At 32.7% G+C, this 16,184-nt stretch overlaps 1 protein-coding gene across 10 annotated transcripts in view; it reads right to left on the bottom strand.

The window, feature by feature from the left end:
• The window catches only part of LOC130442393 (unconventional myosin-XVIIIa), a 185,739-nt gene that overhangs the window by 1,658 nt on the left and 167,897 nt on the right, over window positions 1–16,184 (bottom strand). For 3 of the 10 annotated variants that reach the window (XM_056776460.1, XM_056776461.1, XM_056776470.1), the window contains 7 exons: window positions 3,034–3,393; window positions 1,909–2,187; window positions 1,505–1,820; window positions 1,138–1,359; window positions 640–1,060; window positions 395–580; window positions 119–325 (listed from right to left, as the gene is read on the bottom strand). In XM_056776460.1, the coding sequence (XP_056632438.1) occupies window positions 119–325; window positions 395–580; window positions 640–1,060; window positions 1,138–1,359; window positions 1,505–1,820; window positions 1,909–2,187; window positions 3,034–3,393 (1,991 nt within the window). Of the gene's footprint in view, window positions 1–118; window positions 326–394; window positions 581–639; window positions 1,061–1,137; window positions 1,360–1,504; window positions 1,821–1,908; window positions 2,188–3,033; window positions 3,394–5,709; window positions 6,667–9,488; window positions 9,777–16,184 lie in introns of those variants that run through there. The other 7 variants (XM_056776469.1, XM_056776466.1, XM_056776467.1 and 4 more) reach the window with 7 other exon arrangements.

The following is a 16,184-nucleotide window of genomic DNA, read 5'->3' as shown; positions in this document are numbered from 1 at the left end:
GAAATAAAAAAATAATCCTTTACATGCAATTACAAGTAAGCGTAACTTCACACAACTCTTGAAACCATATCTACCTCCTGCCATTAGCTCACCACTATATGAAATTTATATCTCTCACCTATCAGAATTATCTGAAATTGTATCCTCCAAATCTCCTTGAATGGCGGACTGCAAGTCTTCGATTCTCTTCAGGGCTAATCTTAAGTCGGTCCTAGCAGTCGAACACTCAGCTTCCAGCAATTCGCACCGTTTCTCTAGTTCTTTTTTCTTGATGATCACTTCAGATTCTTTAGCTAAACTTTTATTCAATTCTTCTTTAATTTCCCTAAAATAAAATTCCATTAATCAAATAATAATGAGATTATATTGTTATTCTTATTTGAAAATCCCTTACCGTAATTGTCGTTGATGTTTTCTTATTTGATCTTGAGCTTGTTGTTCTTTTACTTTAGCATTCGTCACATCATTTTGTAGCTTTTCAACAGCTTCTTTTAATCTGCTAATCTGTACTTCCAATCTTGATCTGGTGGTTTGTTCTAATTCTAGTTTTGATTCTAATTCTTTAACCTTCAATTCAGACCTAAAACATATTCAATTATGTAATTAATTACATTACAATATCCAAAATTTTAATAGTACCTTCTTACTAGTAGATTTGATGAAGATTCTCCCATACTTTCCACAGATTCTAATTTGGTGGTAAGTTCTGCTAACTGTTCTTTCAAATGATTTCGTTCTATTTCTAATTCTGAAACTAATGATACCTGTTCTTGTAATGCCATTTGATCTAAAGACATTTGCTGTACAGTGCCCTTGAATTTTTTCAATACTTCCGCTAATTCTTCTTCGTTTTCTTCCAATTGTGTTTGTAAGTCACCCTTTTCTCTAAGTAAAGCATTTGCGCGTTCTTCCGCATCTTGTTTCTGTTTATGAGCTTCTTCCAGAAGAGATTGCGTTTCTAAAAGATCCGTTTCTAAGCTCTGTTTCGCTTTAACGGCAACTGCCCTAGCACATTCCAAGTCTTCTAACTGATTCCTTAATTGGCGGATTGTAGCTTTTCCTGAAAAAAAAAAACAACTTAGTCTCCTATTTTAATTGAATTAATTTTAAAATGATTTTTCATTATAGAGGTCATACCTGCAGTTTCACTTTTCTGCCTTTCGAGCTGAGCTTGTGTATCTCTAAGTAAAGCCTTTGTTCTCTTCAAGTCCCTCCTGAGTCGTTGTAAAAGAGCTTCGTCTCCAGCTCTATCGTGTCTTTCTAGCTCTGCAGCTGCTGCTAGTCTTCTCTCTAATTCGTGTTTCTCCCTTAATAACAATGTACGTTCCTCATGTTCATTTTCTAATTGCTGTTCCAAAGCTAAAATATATAGAAGGTTTTACAATTAGACAATTGTTTCGTGTAAAAAAATATTCGATAAGGTGACATTCTGAAATTCTAAGTACCAGTTTAATCTTTGGTGATGAACCTGAGTATTATAATTATCCAACTAGATATTTGTTACCTTTAACTTTTTTGTGGGCGTTACATCGAACTTCCTCGAGTTCTTCATCTCTCATTTGGGCTTCTTTTTTAGCTTCTTTCCTCATGGATTCCAAAGTCATTTCTAACCTGAGTTTGGCTTGTTCCAACAATTGAACTTGTCCAGCAAGTTCATCAAGTTCTTCTTCCTGATCTTGAAGTCTTCTTTCGCAATCTATTTTCTGTTTTCTTAAAACAGTGACTTCTTCTTCAGTCTTACCACTACAAGTTACTTCATCGAATTCACGTTGTAGAGCTAGAAGTCTTTCTTCTTTAAGTTCCAGCTCAAGTTTTATATCCTGCATAAATAATAATTATCAATACTCAAAGTATTATTTTATTTTTGTGTATTATTAAATTAATTAATGACAAAATTAATTCACTTACTGCAAGTGTACTTTCAATGGCATACTTTTCGGCCATGCATATTTCTTTTTCTCTTGCAAATCGGTCTCTAGCTTGTTTTTCTTTTTTTAACTCGTCTTGCAACATCTGCGTTTCGGAATCGAATTTCCTTTGTTTCTTTTCTAATAAATTATTTCTTCCATTCTGTTCTTCCAGTAATAGCTTAAGGTCGTTCATTTCTCCATTTAATTTTTGAACTTTTCGTTTCCATTGACCTACGACTTGTCGTTGTTCCTCTACTTCTTCGTATGCGTCTGCCAACTATAAGAAAACGTGTAATAAATCAACCGCAGTCTTAGTACTCTGTTCGTTATTCTGCATTAGCAGAAAACAAATAAATTATGGTGAGTTTTTGATCTTCTGTATAAGAGGATGGTACCAGAAGTACCTGGCCTGACCTGGAGATGGCGGTAGTTGCTTGAAAAATATCACTGAATTAGAAAATATAAAATCTATACAGCATATGTTTTAAGGTTAAAGACGTTACGGTTATAAGTATTTGTTTGGCAGCCATCAATAGTGAACATTTTCAGTGAATAAACATGGAAAAAATTGGTTATCGTTATATGATGCAATACTTTTATTTAAATGTCCCTAGCCCAACCAATATAAGAGTTGAATTAGATTCTACTCTGAGTGAGACTGCTCTTTCGTTATCAACAGTAAAATATTGGGTAGCAGAGTTTAAACGAGGCCGTACGATCTGTTAGGATCAGCATCGCAGTGGTTGACCAAATGAGGTGACGACTCCAGAAAACAGCGTCATGAACATGTTTTCATCGAGTGTTTGACAATATTCCACAGACATAAAGTCAAATTTTTGCGCCGTTTCATAACCATAGATCAATCGTTGGTCCATCATTTTGCATCCAAAACAAAATAACCAATCAGAAAAATGGACTGAAAACAAAAAACCGGCTTCCAAGTAGGTAAAGACCAAAGATATTTTATTTAATAATATTTTTTGTTTTCTTTGTTAGGTACTTCTGGGACCATCCTATTATAAAATAACCCCTTATTTCCTATCAATTTAAGTCATTGCAGTGAGATGAGTATAAAAACCATTTTTAATATAGTGTCACCAAAAAAATAAAAGACAATACTTACTTTCTTTTCCAATTGTTTCTTCAATCCAATAAGCTGTTCCAAGTCATCTTCATGTTGTTGTTGTAATCTTCTCTTCGTAAATTCGAGCTCTTTGATTGCCCTTTCGTATCTTTGTTTATAGACCCCTCCATCGCCGTCTCCATCTTCATCCTCTTCCGAAATTCCATTTAGATCCGACCTAGCGTATAACAGTTCGATTTCTAGTCGTTCCGAAGATTGTTGTAGCTCTTTATTTTTATTTTGTACTTCGGATAGTTCTTTTTCTAATTTGAGACGTTCGGAGGTTTCAGCGTCTAATCTCTCAGCTGCTAGTGTGGCAGTTGAATGCTCTTCTGCAAGATCCGCCGTCATTTCAGACAACTGAAACACAAATAAAATAACGTTGAAGATAACTAGTTGATGTAAAAAAATCAGGATAATTGTGTTAAGCTTTTTACTTCGGAATGTCCAAAGTATCGATTATTATAATACTGCAGAACGATCAATACACGAGAAACAATTTAATATTGTACAATACTAATTTCGAATATGAAAATATGTTTTAAAAATCGGTGTCTTGAAAGTAACCATTGATTTTGTCTTTGCCGCTGATATTATCATATTGAACTTTTTTGCTGTTTTGTGAAATTGGTACAGTAGCCTTTGCAGATCGTCCTCGTTCTCCGCCAACAGTACCGCATCGTCTGCATAGCACAGGATTTTCACCTCTTTATTTCCCATTTTGTATCCTCTTAGTTTGTGTTTGTTAAATAGGAGCGAGCTGAAAGAGTCCTCTTGCCTAATGCCCCTATTTGCAGGTATTTGTGGGTGATCAATGTCCTTCGTGAAAAATTGGACTACCAGCTTCAAAAGAGGTAAATTTTGTGTCAGTCCCCGAAACTATCGATGCAATTCATGACATGATTTTATCAGACCGTCTAATTGGGCTAAAACTGATATCTGAAGCACTGAATATTTCATACGAACGCGTCCATCATATAGTTCACGTCAATTTGGACATGAGAAAATTGCTGCAAAATGGATCCCTAAATGTTTGAATGTTGACAAAAGCATGCAAGGGTAGAGGCACCGCGTTCGATCTGTGCTCGATTTGAAAACGATGTAGACTTCTTAAACCGAATTGTTACTATAGATGAGACTTGGATACGTTCCTACGATCCAGAAACAAAGCAACAATCGATGGAATGGCGACACTCTGGTTCTCCAAGACCTAAGAAGTTTCGTGTCCAAAAATCTGCTGGACAAGTTCTTGAGTTTTTTGGGATTGCTATGGAGAAATCATGATTGATTTTTTGGATAAGGGTAGAACTGGAGATTACTATTCGATATTTCTGACATCGTAAATTTTCTTCCAACGAGTAGGTAATAAAAGCATGGAGGTCTGGTTTGCAGAGCAAGAAGAAACATTTTTTTTGAAAAGTCTAGAGACGTGGCAGGTTTGCTGTAATAAATGACATTGAAATTTTGTTTGGTTCTATAGTAGGCTAAGAATTTTTCAATATATCCTCGTAGTGTGTAATTTTGGTATGTACTGCTACATTATAAAAAAGATGTGGTTGCAATAAGCTCAAAAAATTCCACAGAGCATAGTAAAGCTTTTAAATGTTTGTATGTATTGTGTGAATATTACGACGTGAGTAATACTAAATTAATTATAGTAGCTGTCTGTTTGCTATGACATCTTTAATATGGATTACTCTTGCAGCATATTGGAATTTTTTTTAACCCCAAAATATAGCAAAAAACCTTACTTTGTAAATTTTAATATTATCTATTATTTTTTGCAATTAATTCTTGTGTAGATGTCTCGGCAATAATATTGAATTGCAAAGAACAAATGGACTTTGGCTAGAAGATATTTTTGGCAGATGAGGCTATGGCAATTAAATAAAACGTAAACAAATTAACTTGTTTTGGAATGTCTGAAAAATCAAAGTACTGGTACAACCAATGCTGGAAGATTACAAGCAGATGATATATTGTTGATTGTTGATCTTACCTACCTAATAAGAACTACTATTTTTGGATTGATAATGATATAATAGAACAGATTATACCTATACTAGTTAAAATCACATTCTTCTCGATTTTAAAACAGATTTGTTTAATTATAACTATAAATTATAGAATCCTGTCCGGACAAACTCATTTAACGAGCGCTTTTGTAAACAAATAACTCCAAATTTTAAATTATTATTAATTTAATCGACCGTTAAAACGTTATCAATCGACCAACTTTATCAATATGCAAATCGAAATTAAGCTGATACAAAACAGTATTCCAAACATTTTTTCAACTTACCCTTGGAAGTATTACATCACAATTAATAAATATTATACAACTACTAGTGTAAGTCACCATCTTTTACATTAGTTTGTGGTTAGGTTCAGTTTTAATTCTAAACCAATTTCGGAAGTATACTGTTTGATAAAATATTCGTGGAATATTCGATAATGCACCTCATTAAATAATAATAATAATGACATTTATCTTTTAATTATTATCATAAATCATTAGAGTGTACTTATTAGAGTATATTCTATTCATTTCCAAGAATTGGAAATGAACCAGTATTAGAATATATAGAAGATATAAAAAGACTATATGAAGAAGAGGATGTTGAAAACAATCGCTTATTAATTATCCACAAAAAATATTCACACATTTTGATTTACCTCGTCGATTTCCGCTTCAGTTGCATCATCTGATTCTCTAGTAACCGAAGATCTGGTGACACTATTTGCTCTACTAAAATACTGGAAACCTTTAATCATAATATTTGTAGCACTTCTTGATTTACCAATTTGTTTTGACCTACTTCTTTTCATTCTCAAACTATGTTGCTCATCCTCTTTATGTCCCTTACTTTTCCATTCGTCCATTACGTGATCAGTTCTCGATAAAAAATCTGATATTTTGTTAGATAAAGCATTAGAAGCTGTTTGATTATCTTGAAAAGCGGGAATAGGTTTCACGTTCTGCTTTAATTTTCCTTTACAACCAAGAACGAACGTTAAGTTGGCATCAAATACTATAGGAGTATCTTCCTTGTCGTCTAAATCGAGATCTCTGTTTCTAGGATCGTAAGCTTGTGGATAGATCCTTCTCGGAATTCCATAACTGCTTGATCTGTTCGAACGGAAACTACTTACACTGTAGTTGCTTGGAGTGGGACTAGGTGATCTCGTTGTACTGTTTTCTCTAGACGGACTATCAGAAAGTACTGTTAGACTTCTTAGTGGCCTAGTTTGAAACATAACCGGTCTTCTATCGCTAGGTACATCTAAACCTGCCGAATAAGCTCTTCTAATATTTGTATACTTTCTGGGACTTGATAAGTTTGATGGTGATGGTGGTAAGCCTCTTAAAGGATTCATGTTAAATGTTGAGTTGGCAATGGAGGAGTTGTAGCCATTGTAAGATGTCGATGGATAAAAAGAGTCCATTTTTCTAGACGGTAGCAATATGAATAGTTGATGGTGTCTTCTCGTTTTTATTCAGCAATTTTGAATATATTTTTTTTTATTTACACATCTTTATTGCAACAGTAATTCAGTAGAAAATTCAGTATTATTGTTTGATCAATAGTTATCGAATGGACATATATCAACTAAATAAACTTTTAAAACAAACTATACAGGAAACGAAAAAAGATATGATGTGATTAAGATTCATTAAGATATTTTGTGAAATTCTTAGTTACGGTACAAAATAATAAATTGGTTCGAATTTCAGTAGTAGTATGTCAAAAGTTAAATATCTGTTTACTAATTATATTTTTAGTTCCAAAATTATATAATGAGGATAGATTTTAGAATGTCAGTTCAATATAGATTCTACTGTGTGTTATTTATTGAAAATTCAAGGTTAAATTAATTGAATTTTTCTTTACGGTATTCTGGATCAAACTTTACGCAGTAATAAGAAAAATTCTAATATAGGATTTGATATTATTATTCAATATAATAGCCATCGAAACCCAATTCATAAAATTTTGGTATCGTTTACATCGATTTGTGGCTTGGTGCATTGTCTTAATGAAACAGCACTTTTTTCTTCTTAAGCTGGGGCAGTTTTTATACGATTTCGTCCTGTAATAACGTTACGTAATATTCGTTGAACTCTGATGTGAAATGATGGAACCATGTTTCGTCAATTGTCTTATATCGAATTAGGATTTATGACGATTAAACAGATCCACACAGTGCTCTGTCATCAAGTCGTTATTATTTTTGGTTGATTGAGAGCTCGGGCGCACCCATTGTGAATAGAGTTTTCGCACACCTAAATATTCATTCCCGATATGTCGAAAATATTCCTTTAATATTTTTGGAGTCTCAATCAGCTTCAGTTTACTGTTATCCGAAATTATTTTGGAGACTTTGAGGCATCCATTGCATCCATTCCGCCTCGTTTAAACTTAAACAAACAACGTCTCAATTGTAAATTTCTCGGGGCAAATTCCAAATATGTTTATCAAGCTAAGCTCTGGCTTCAATAATATTTTTTGCCAAAAAGCGTTGCGTTATTATAAAAAGAAACATTTTTTATCCATTTTTTCAAACTAACAAAAGTTGCTTTAGTTGAAATTTTATAACTCTCAAACTAATAGTAGCAGTCAAATTTATACATGTCTCTTTTGAAGACTAGAGCTAACTGAACATTATATGGACTTAATACTAGTAGCGCCATCTATTTGCCACCTCACCTAATAGCAATTTTAGCAAAATACAAAGGTATCTTCTACATGGAAAATACGAAAAAGTTCCAGCTGAATGCATCTTTAGAAAATGTGTGACATGATACATCAATTGATTTTTATTTTTCTTTCCTTTTATATACCATTTTAAAACGACCGACAAGTTTTGGGCGCAATCCCTTGAATAGTTTGTTTTATAATTTTTTTAAGGTAAACAACTTCTGAGTGCTTTCCAACAATAGAAAAAACCCATTCCAGGTGTTAATTAAGGATTTTAATTAAAAAGAAGGCTTGAAAAAAGTTTATGTTTATTTCCAATTTCTTATCGCGTTTTTTCACAATAGAACAAAAACAATGAATCCATGATTCAGAGAGCTGACAAAATCAAACGGGTTTATAGTGTAGGCAGTGACCATAGACTAAATCTGGATTCACTAAGTACTCCGTAAAGATTCTCTATAAACATGTCACCATATCCATCATATTCTCCAGTTCTGAATTCCAGCGATTACATTTTTAGACTTAAAAAAATTTTCCTACTGAAGAAATATCATTCAAATGAGAAAAAAATTGCTAAAGAGAAGTCTATTTTGAGACCAAATAAAAATAAGCATTGGACGGATTGTACTTCTCTAGAACACAAATTTTCTCTTTACCACCCATGGACCTATTGATCATTAGTTGATTTTTTGAAGTTTTTATAAATATACAGATTCCTTTGAACTTATTCTTATTATATTTTGGAGCCGATCCTTCCTAGTATTATTTCCTCATATCTTGTTCGGTAATCTATTAGTTTCGATTATACCGATATAGTTCTTATCACGCATATAAATATTCATTTGCTGTTACGATATATTCGCTCTCTTTAGGTGACACGTTCTCCGTACATTTAATTTTCAAGGTATCAAAAACGTACAGCAAACTTGCTTTTTTTAACACAATACAACTAAATGTTACAACAAAGGCATGGTTTAAAACGTTACTAGAAACATTAACAGAAGTAAATAGTCTGGAGGGTATCTAAAACATGGCCTAGACTTCAAATAACATCTTGAATAACCAGGAATAACTAGTAAGCAATCATGATACATTTGAATGGGTTAAATACCCATACAACAAACTGATATTCTGTTGAATGTATATCCTCAACGTAGGTTTTGTCCACTTTCTTCTTTCTTTTACGAAAATAACTTTAATCGGTATGCTCATTTTTTTTACAACTGATTCAGAAACTCGGTTTAGACATCAATTTAAAAAATTAAACGACTACAATCAACAGCAGCAAATCTTGGCATGTAATTTCTTCATTTTTATATAGTGTATGAATCAAGTTTAAAGATATAAATAATGAATGTATGGTGCAATAAACTCAAAATCTGTATAAAACTCGAAAATAAAATTTGTGACGTAAATGTTTGTTAATGAAAGCATGCCTAAAAATGATTAGAAAAGAAAAAAAAAACAAAATTTTAAATTGTGTTACAAATATAATGAATAATGGACATTAAGATAGTTAAATTTGGTTTTATTCATTCTTATTCTACTATTTTAATAATTGATCACAAAATTTCAAAAAACCACATTCATTTCGTGACACCAATCTAAAAATGCATAGATACCGTAATTCCTAAACTTATTTCTTTTCAATACCTTTTAATTTTAGTCGAGAACAATGATAAATTTATTTGGTTCTAATCATAAATATTTATTTGAAATTGATATAAAAAAAGAATTCGATAAACAGTGACATACGTTGCAATAAATTTGTGTAATCAAAAAATATATAATTAAAATGTCAAGCAAAACAATACAACACAAAAATATTGGATACTACTTTTCGGAGTGCCACATAATTACGTTTAGACACAAATTAAAAAAAAAACACTAAACTATAATAAAACTACGAAAAACTAAAAAGAAAAATGACCGGTTAACCGGCTGCGTAAAGAGCTAGGCAACCACTACAGGAATATGTGTTTAAATTATTTTCGAGAGCAACATGTAGCTAAAGATATCCAGATTACTACAGTGGCGTGAACGTTACAAAATATCAATGTATTTAAATTTCTGCCACATAATTAACTTCCAATAAAATGTAAAATACACTAGAATTTCTGCCAACGAATACGTCGTAACGGACAACTACAAATAACCAATAATGATAATTCTAAACATCGTCATTAAAATTGTTCTCGAAATTGTATTTCGGTTTTTAGAATCGTATTGGAAGCAACAGCTATAAATAGAATGCCTATACAATCAGAAAATATATAAAATGATTATTTTATTCGAACCAAAACACGGAGGCTGATGGAAAACTTTATTATTTATCAAAAGAATGAATAGTAAAAGTATAAAAGGACGAGATATCAAGTTTCGAATAGAATAAATCACATTATAATTCTACAAACCAGAAGAAATGTATAAACATTATGTCATTAACTGTGAGACTAAAGAATATCCACTAGACAGATTACAGAGAAATAATAAAACTGCGTTAAGAGAACACATCTAAAAAATAAATGATGTTTAATATAGAAGTTAAGGCCGCTATGCAATGCAAGATGCAATATTTCTTTATTAAAAACGTGCGCAGATGAAATTCATCTGATCGTTTCGTGCAAAATCTCGCACTTGCAGCATTATCGATTTTGTACACTTTTTATTGTGTGAAGTTGCAATATTAGGGAGAAGTCTAGTAGCTTTTCGCGTAACAACCAACCTGTCCATAGGGCTCCAAAAACAAGGCAGCGGCAGATATCATGTTTGCCAGTTATTCACAGACTTTTTTCTTGTTTACTTCACTTAACTTTGTTATTTTCATCTTTAAACTGCCAACAAAATGTTGAATAAAGTTTGAGGTTAGGTATTTGTTAAATTTACTTATGGAATTTTCGTTAGGAGCAGCTATAATGCAGTGGTGTGAAACTGGCATAATTTCAAATGACGTGAAATATTAATCTATGAAATATTTTGACTTTTGAAAAAATTGCATGCAATTTTTTGTAAGTTGTCTTGCTCTACGTCAAACGACCTTTAAGAAAGAATTCATTGTAGGCACTCTTACTGTGAAGAACTAGTAATAACTAAGGTTGATTTTGGGAATATACAACGCATTAAGACAAATGTAAACTACAGGGTGCGGCAGCATAGCTTTCTTTTTTTATTCGGTAGGTAGATGTAGCAGAGAGCTACTGGTCTCGTGAGAGAGGCGAAACTATAGTTTGTTCAGTCACGTTGGAACAATGGGAAATACGCGTTTTCCCTTGAGGCCTCCTCTCAATAGAATATAACCCAACGCGACTTTCAGAATCTCTTTATTTTAGCCCCGTTTGCCGTTGTTCCGTACCGCAAATCGATTGTTGAAACAAATGCAAGTGTGATCAAACTAAGATCTAGAATTTTGAGGCAGAAAGAGCTTCATTGTTGACATCACCACGGCGCACTGCGCTCAAACATGTATCTACTCTAGGAGTTTCTGATCGTTCTGCGAGGAGAATTGCTCCCTACAATTCCATACATTCAAGATAGCGACATTGCAGGATCTTTCAGAACGTGATTACAATTCTCGGAGAAACGCGTGTGAGGTTTTTCTTAAGAGCGCTATTTTTTTTTATAATGATTAAGCACATTTCTATTTGTGTGTGTTTATGAATAAACAACACATACGTTACTGAGCTTACACAAATTCTCGAGAATGACATGACAGACTTTTGATTCATTTAAAGTTATAGTGAGGTTTGCAATTTGCTCAGCTGCAATTATTGGATCCTTGGTTCTTTGAAGACAATGAAGTCGCGGTGTCACTGAATTCGGGCAAGTATGTTAACGTCTTATAGAATGCTAGATGTCTTGTACTTGGGGGACATTTGGTTTAACAAAACATTGCAACTGTGTAAAAGATCAAAGGCTGTATTAAGAGAATACTCAGAACGCGTTATTTCAATTTTTCGATTTGTCTCATTGTGATTTTTTCTATGTGTTTTTTCTCGAATCCTTGAGTTCATATGAACCATCCAATGACCCTTGTTTTAAGGAACAATATTCAGGAAGAATTTTGAAAACATAACCAGTTCTAGTTTCAAAGATTCGTAACAAACGTTAGAAATCGTTTCATTCAATATTTCAAACTTTAAGTATGTACGATCTGGCGCCCAGCGACAACCATTTGTTCCTGCACTTGAAGAATCACCTGGGCGGTCAGCGTCTTCAAGACGATAACGAAGTCAATTTTATGAGGAGGGTATTTAAAAACTGGTGCCACGTTATGACAAGTGCCTCAATATTCACGGAAATTATGTAGAAAAGTAGATTAAGGTACAGGCTTTCATGTAAAAATAAAATTATTGCGATATCTTTGCACTTCTTTTTTTAATTCCAAAACGGTACTTACTTAGAAAATATGCCTCGTACCTAACCAAATAAAAACTCATTCATACAGTGAGCTCAAGTTTTGAAAAAAGGAAGTATATAAACGTTTTCTATCGTGAAAAATTCCGCTGTTTGATGATTTGAAAAATTTCTACTTAATATTTTGATAATTACTAAATACATAATATTGGTCTCATTAACTTTAAAATGAGAATTTGATATAGTCTTAATAAATTACTGTGTATAAACAAACATATTATAAAATTTTATTTTTAGAGTTTATGAAAATCGACAAGTTGCGTTTTTGAAAAAACTTCCTATGTAACGTCACTGAATGTCCCGAAATTAGACCAATTCATTATGAAATTTGTTGTTGGCAGCATAAATGAATCGAAATGCATCAACTTTTTTTACGATTTTCAATGTTCCGGCTAGTAGTCATTTGAGAAAGTAAACAAGTTTATTGTATCGTTTTAACAAATTCTGGCACTTTAACTGATTTAAACACATCATTTTGGCAAGGAATATTCATGTGTTATAATCTAGTGGGTCAATTCTGATCAGAAAATTAATATATTACATAACGAGAGGAGCGATAAATGTGTGTGTGTCAATGTTGTGAACAAGACGCCAACCGAGTGGCACAGATTTTACTTTTTATCGAGTTATATGTAAGCTACTTTCCAGATAAATTGCATCTTATTTTTGTAAAAATTGTTATTCCATTTTACACAAAATCAGTTGAAACTTGTTCCCTTATAAAACACGCGGATGGAAATCTATAAATACCAAAATCAACACTTAGTTTCTTCACAAATGGATACCTACATACCAACAATATATATTTATTTTGGCCTTTTGGTCACTGTTAATTTAGATAGGATTGGAAGTTCTTTGGGTATTGGTACAAGGTAATGTTAAATTGTAATTTTTCATTTTTACCTACAATTTAGACACCATTGAATTTGCCTTGAATGAGATATCAAATATAAATATACTAAATAATTGGTTTCGCTTCTTTTCAATAGACGCTTATGTTTCCAGGCTTTATCAATGATTTTAAAAACCGACATGTAAATAGAATTGAGGTTATGTTTAATTTGCAAAAAAAGGAGAGTATGTAACAAGGTAAATAACCATCAATTAATGTCGGAACGCATAGGAATAGAGACGCTAAAATAAGGAATTGCTTTCCCGGTAAACCTGACTACAGACACAAATTTTCTGAGCAAAAATAACGGCGAGCCACTATTGGGTGGAAAAATCAAAATACGGAAAAGGGCAAATCGTTCAGTTGATACGTGTTGCGACCCATGATTCATTGGCCTCATATAGTAAATACGTCGCGCTCTCAAAAATTTTTATGCACGCGTCAGCGACAAGTTTCAACAAGTTATAAATGAAGTTTGAACTTGCTATTTCTATTATAAAAGAGCTTGTACATCCACTCATTCAAGCTAGGATGACATTATGTGTGTGCTCTAAATATGTTTTGAGATCATAGTAATAGTACTAAGGTCATAAGGGCACCGAAAAAGCTAAGTAAGTTGCGTGAATGATATTCATTGATTCGTAATCGTTATGCAGCTTCTAAAAACGAATGAAATATATCTTTAGACCAGGATGAAAGAGATCACATGTCAAAGAGAAACGAATTCGTTAATATTAAAACAAATACCAAAATTCACATCAAAATACTAGTGAGTCTGTTATCGAAGGATTGAAAGCTTGATATAGATATGAAATTTATGTTATTAAGAGAGGAATCCTCTTGCTTAGTATGGATTATGTCTACATGGATAGTTCAACAATGGAATCATTTAAGACGACGTCCCATTGAAGCAGATCCAAATTAAATTATATAATTGATATACAAAATCGATATCTTAAGATAATTGGGTATTTAATTTTTTTTAATTTCGATTTAATAACATATATTATCAAATACCAATATAAAAAAACACAAAAACGGCTATGGCACTCTACCAAGAATTTTTTAATTTAGATGATTCGGAAGATTTGACTAGACAGTTAATTGAAATAATTTTGGAGGTAGCGAAGCAGTAGTCAGATGAGTGAACATAAATCTGATGGGTACGTATTTGACAAAGGCATTTACATTTAACAGAATCAGTTGATGTTAGACGCCAAATGATCCTTTATCTAATCGCGTCTTATGCAAGCAGGGTTTGAAAAAAAAATAATATAAAAAATTTTGGCACATTTCCACATTGGAAGCTGTTTTAAAATCCATTCTAATTGCAGACGTGAAGTTTATGTATTTCGTTACAGTTAAGATGCGATGTCTTATAGTTACAGGCGATATATTTGAACCTATTTAAAAAAATGTTATTTATATACATGGAAGTACTTATAGACGTAAAGGAAAAGAACGATATCAAACAAATGGAGTCTGAATAAATGAACTTGAAGCAAAACCTGAAAGATCGGATCAAGAATCTTTACAACGATTAAAATGGACAAAATCATTGACTATTTTAACTCGCATTTGAAATGCCGTGTGTAAATAGTGAACTTAGTCCCTTGTCACACTTGTCAGTCTAAACGGCAGCTGCTTACACGGATATAAGTTTCACAAATACACGATTTTTGTGCGGTTTCTTATGATTCTAAATGGAAGGAATTAAGTGTCTTTTATACCATTTTCAGGGACCTCCGAGGATACGAGGACAAGTTTTTTTTTATTTATTTAGAGAGTCATTTCTACCTTATACACGCTTTATACGAGTAAGATGTCTCACAGAACTTGATGAGTTTGTATCATCAAGTCGATTTCCATTTGATAAGACACTACGGAATTAACAAAATTAAGTCTGCAGAAAAATACAGAAAAAGAACATTTTTTTGAAAATCGCATCTCCCCCATTTTCTAACCGGGAGCGCTAAATATTTGGAAAATTGTAGAGGCTATTATAGTGTTGTTTATATGTGCAAAGGCGGTTGATGTAGGATTGTTAGTTAAATCAAATTCAAAGTTTGCAGTGCATTTTTTTTGTCGGCCTCAAGTTCGATTATAATTTCTAAAAAAGTTAATATCGTACATTATAAAACGTATACTTCGGTTTGATCAGTTTTTTGGAAACGAACGAAAAATTCTCGTATATTATGATACAATCAACTTAACGACTAAGACCTCCTGCTTGGCTAGGTTCTTTACACTCAAACAACGAGGGACTCTGATCGTACCATTTTGGAAGAAAAACATAATTTTCCTATTTATGGGACCTAATTATCCGATGGGGGAACGGAATTTTTGATAAATATTCATATTTTATATATAGTTTTAAACTTATAAAAAAAAATACGAAAAACTAATTTTTTGTAATCTTATATATTAAAAAAATTGATGATTTCCATTCTGAGTCTGTTCACGTGTTCTACCCAACCGATTTGCTTAATTTTTTTTCAATGGAAGGTATTGATGCACAGATCAGCCATCAACCATCGGATTTCATTTAATTTTCACCATTCTCAAGTTATACTCAAATGCGATTTCCCCCTGTACATTACTTATGGGAGTTTTTCACATACACACATTCTATCTTCAATATCTCAGATTCTATTCAAGATAGAGACTTCGTTTTGATTTAAGAACACTCGCTGAAACACCTTCTTTCTTTTGAGTTTTTGAACACTTAAATCGGTTGAGTTGGAGAGGAGCTAGGCGCGGACATTCAATGTGGAGTTATGGATTTTTGTAGGTTTTTGGCAATTTTTCTACATTCAAAGATCTATATCTCAGGTTCTGATACAGCTACAGAGTTCGTTTTGGTTTAAGAACACTCGCTGAAACACCTTCTTTCTTTTGAGTTTGTGAACACTTAAATCGGTCGAGTTGGAGAGGAGCTAGGCGCGGACATTCAATGTGGAGTTACGGATTTTTGTAGGTTTTTGTCAATTTTTATACATTCAAAGATCTATATCTCAGGTTCTGATACAGCTACAGAGTTCGTTTTGGTTTAAGAACACTCGCTGAAACACCTTCTTTCTTTTGAGTTTTCGAACACTTAAATCGGTCGAGTTGGAGAGGAGCTAGGCGCGGACATTCAATGTGGA

This window comes from Diorhabda sublineata, chromosome 4 (genome assembly GCF_026230105.1).
Source record: "Diorhabda sublineata isolate icDioSubl1.1 chromosome 4, icDioSubl1.1, whole genome shotgun sequence".
NCBI lineage: Eukaryota > Metazoa > Arthropoda > Insecta > Coleoptera > Chrysomelidae > Diorhabda > Diorhabda sublineata.
This window is presented reverse-complemented; position numbering and strand designations above follow the sequence as displayed.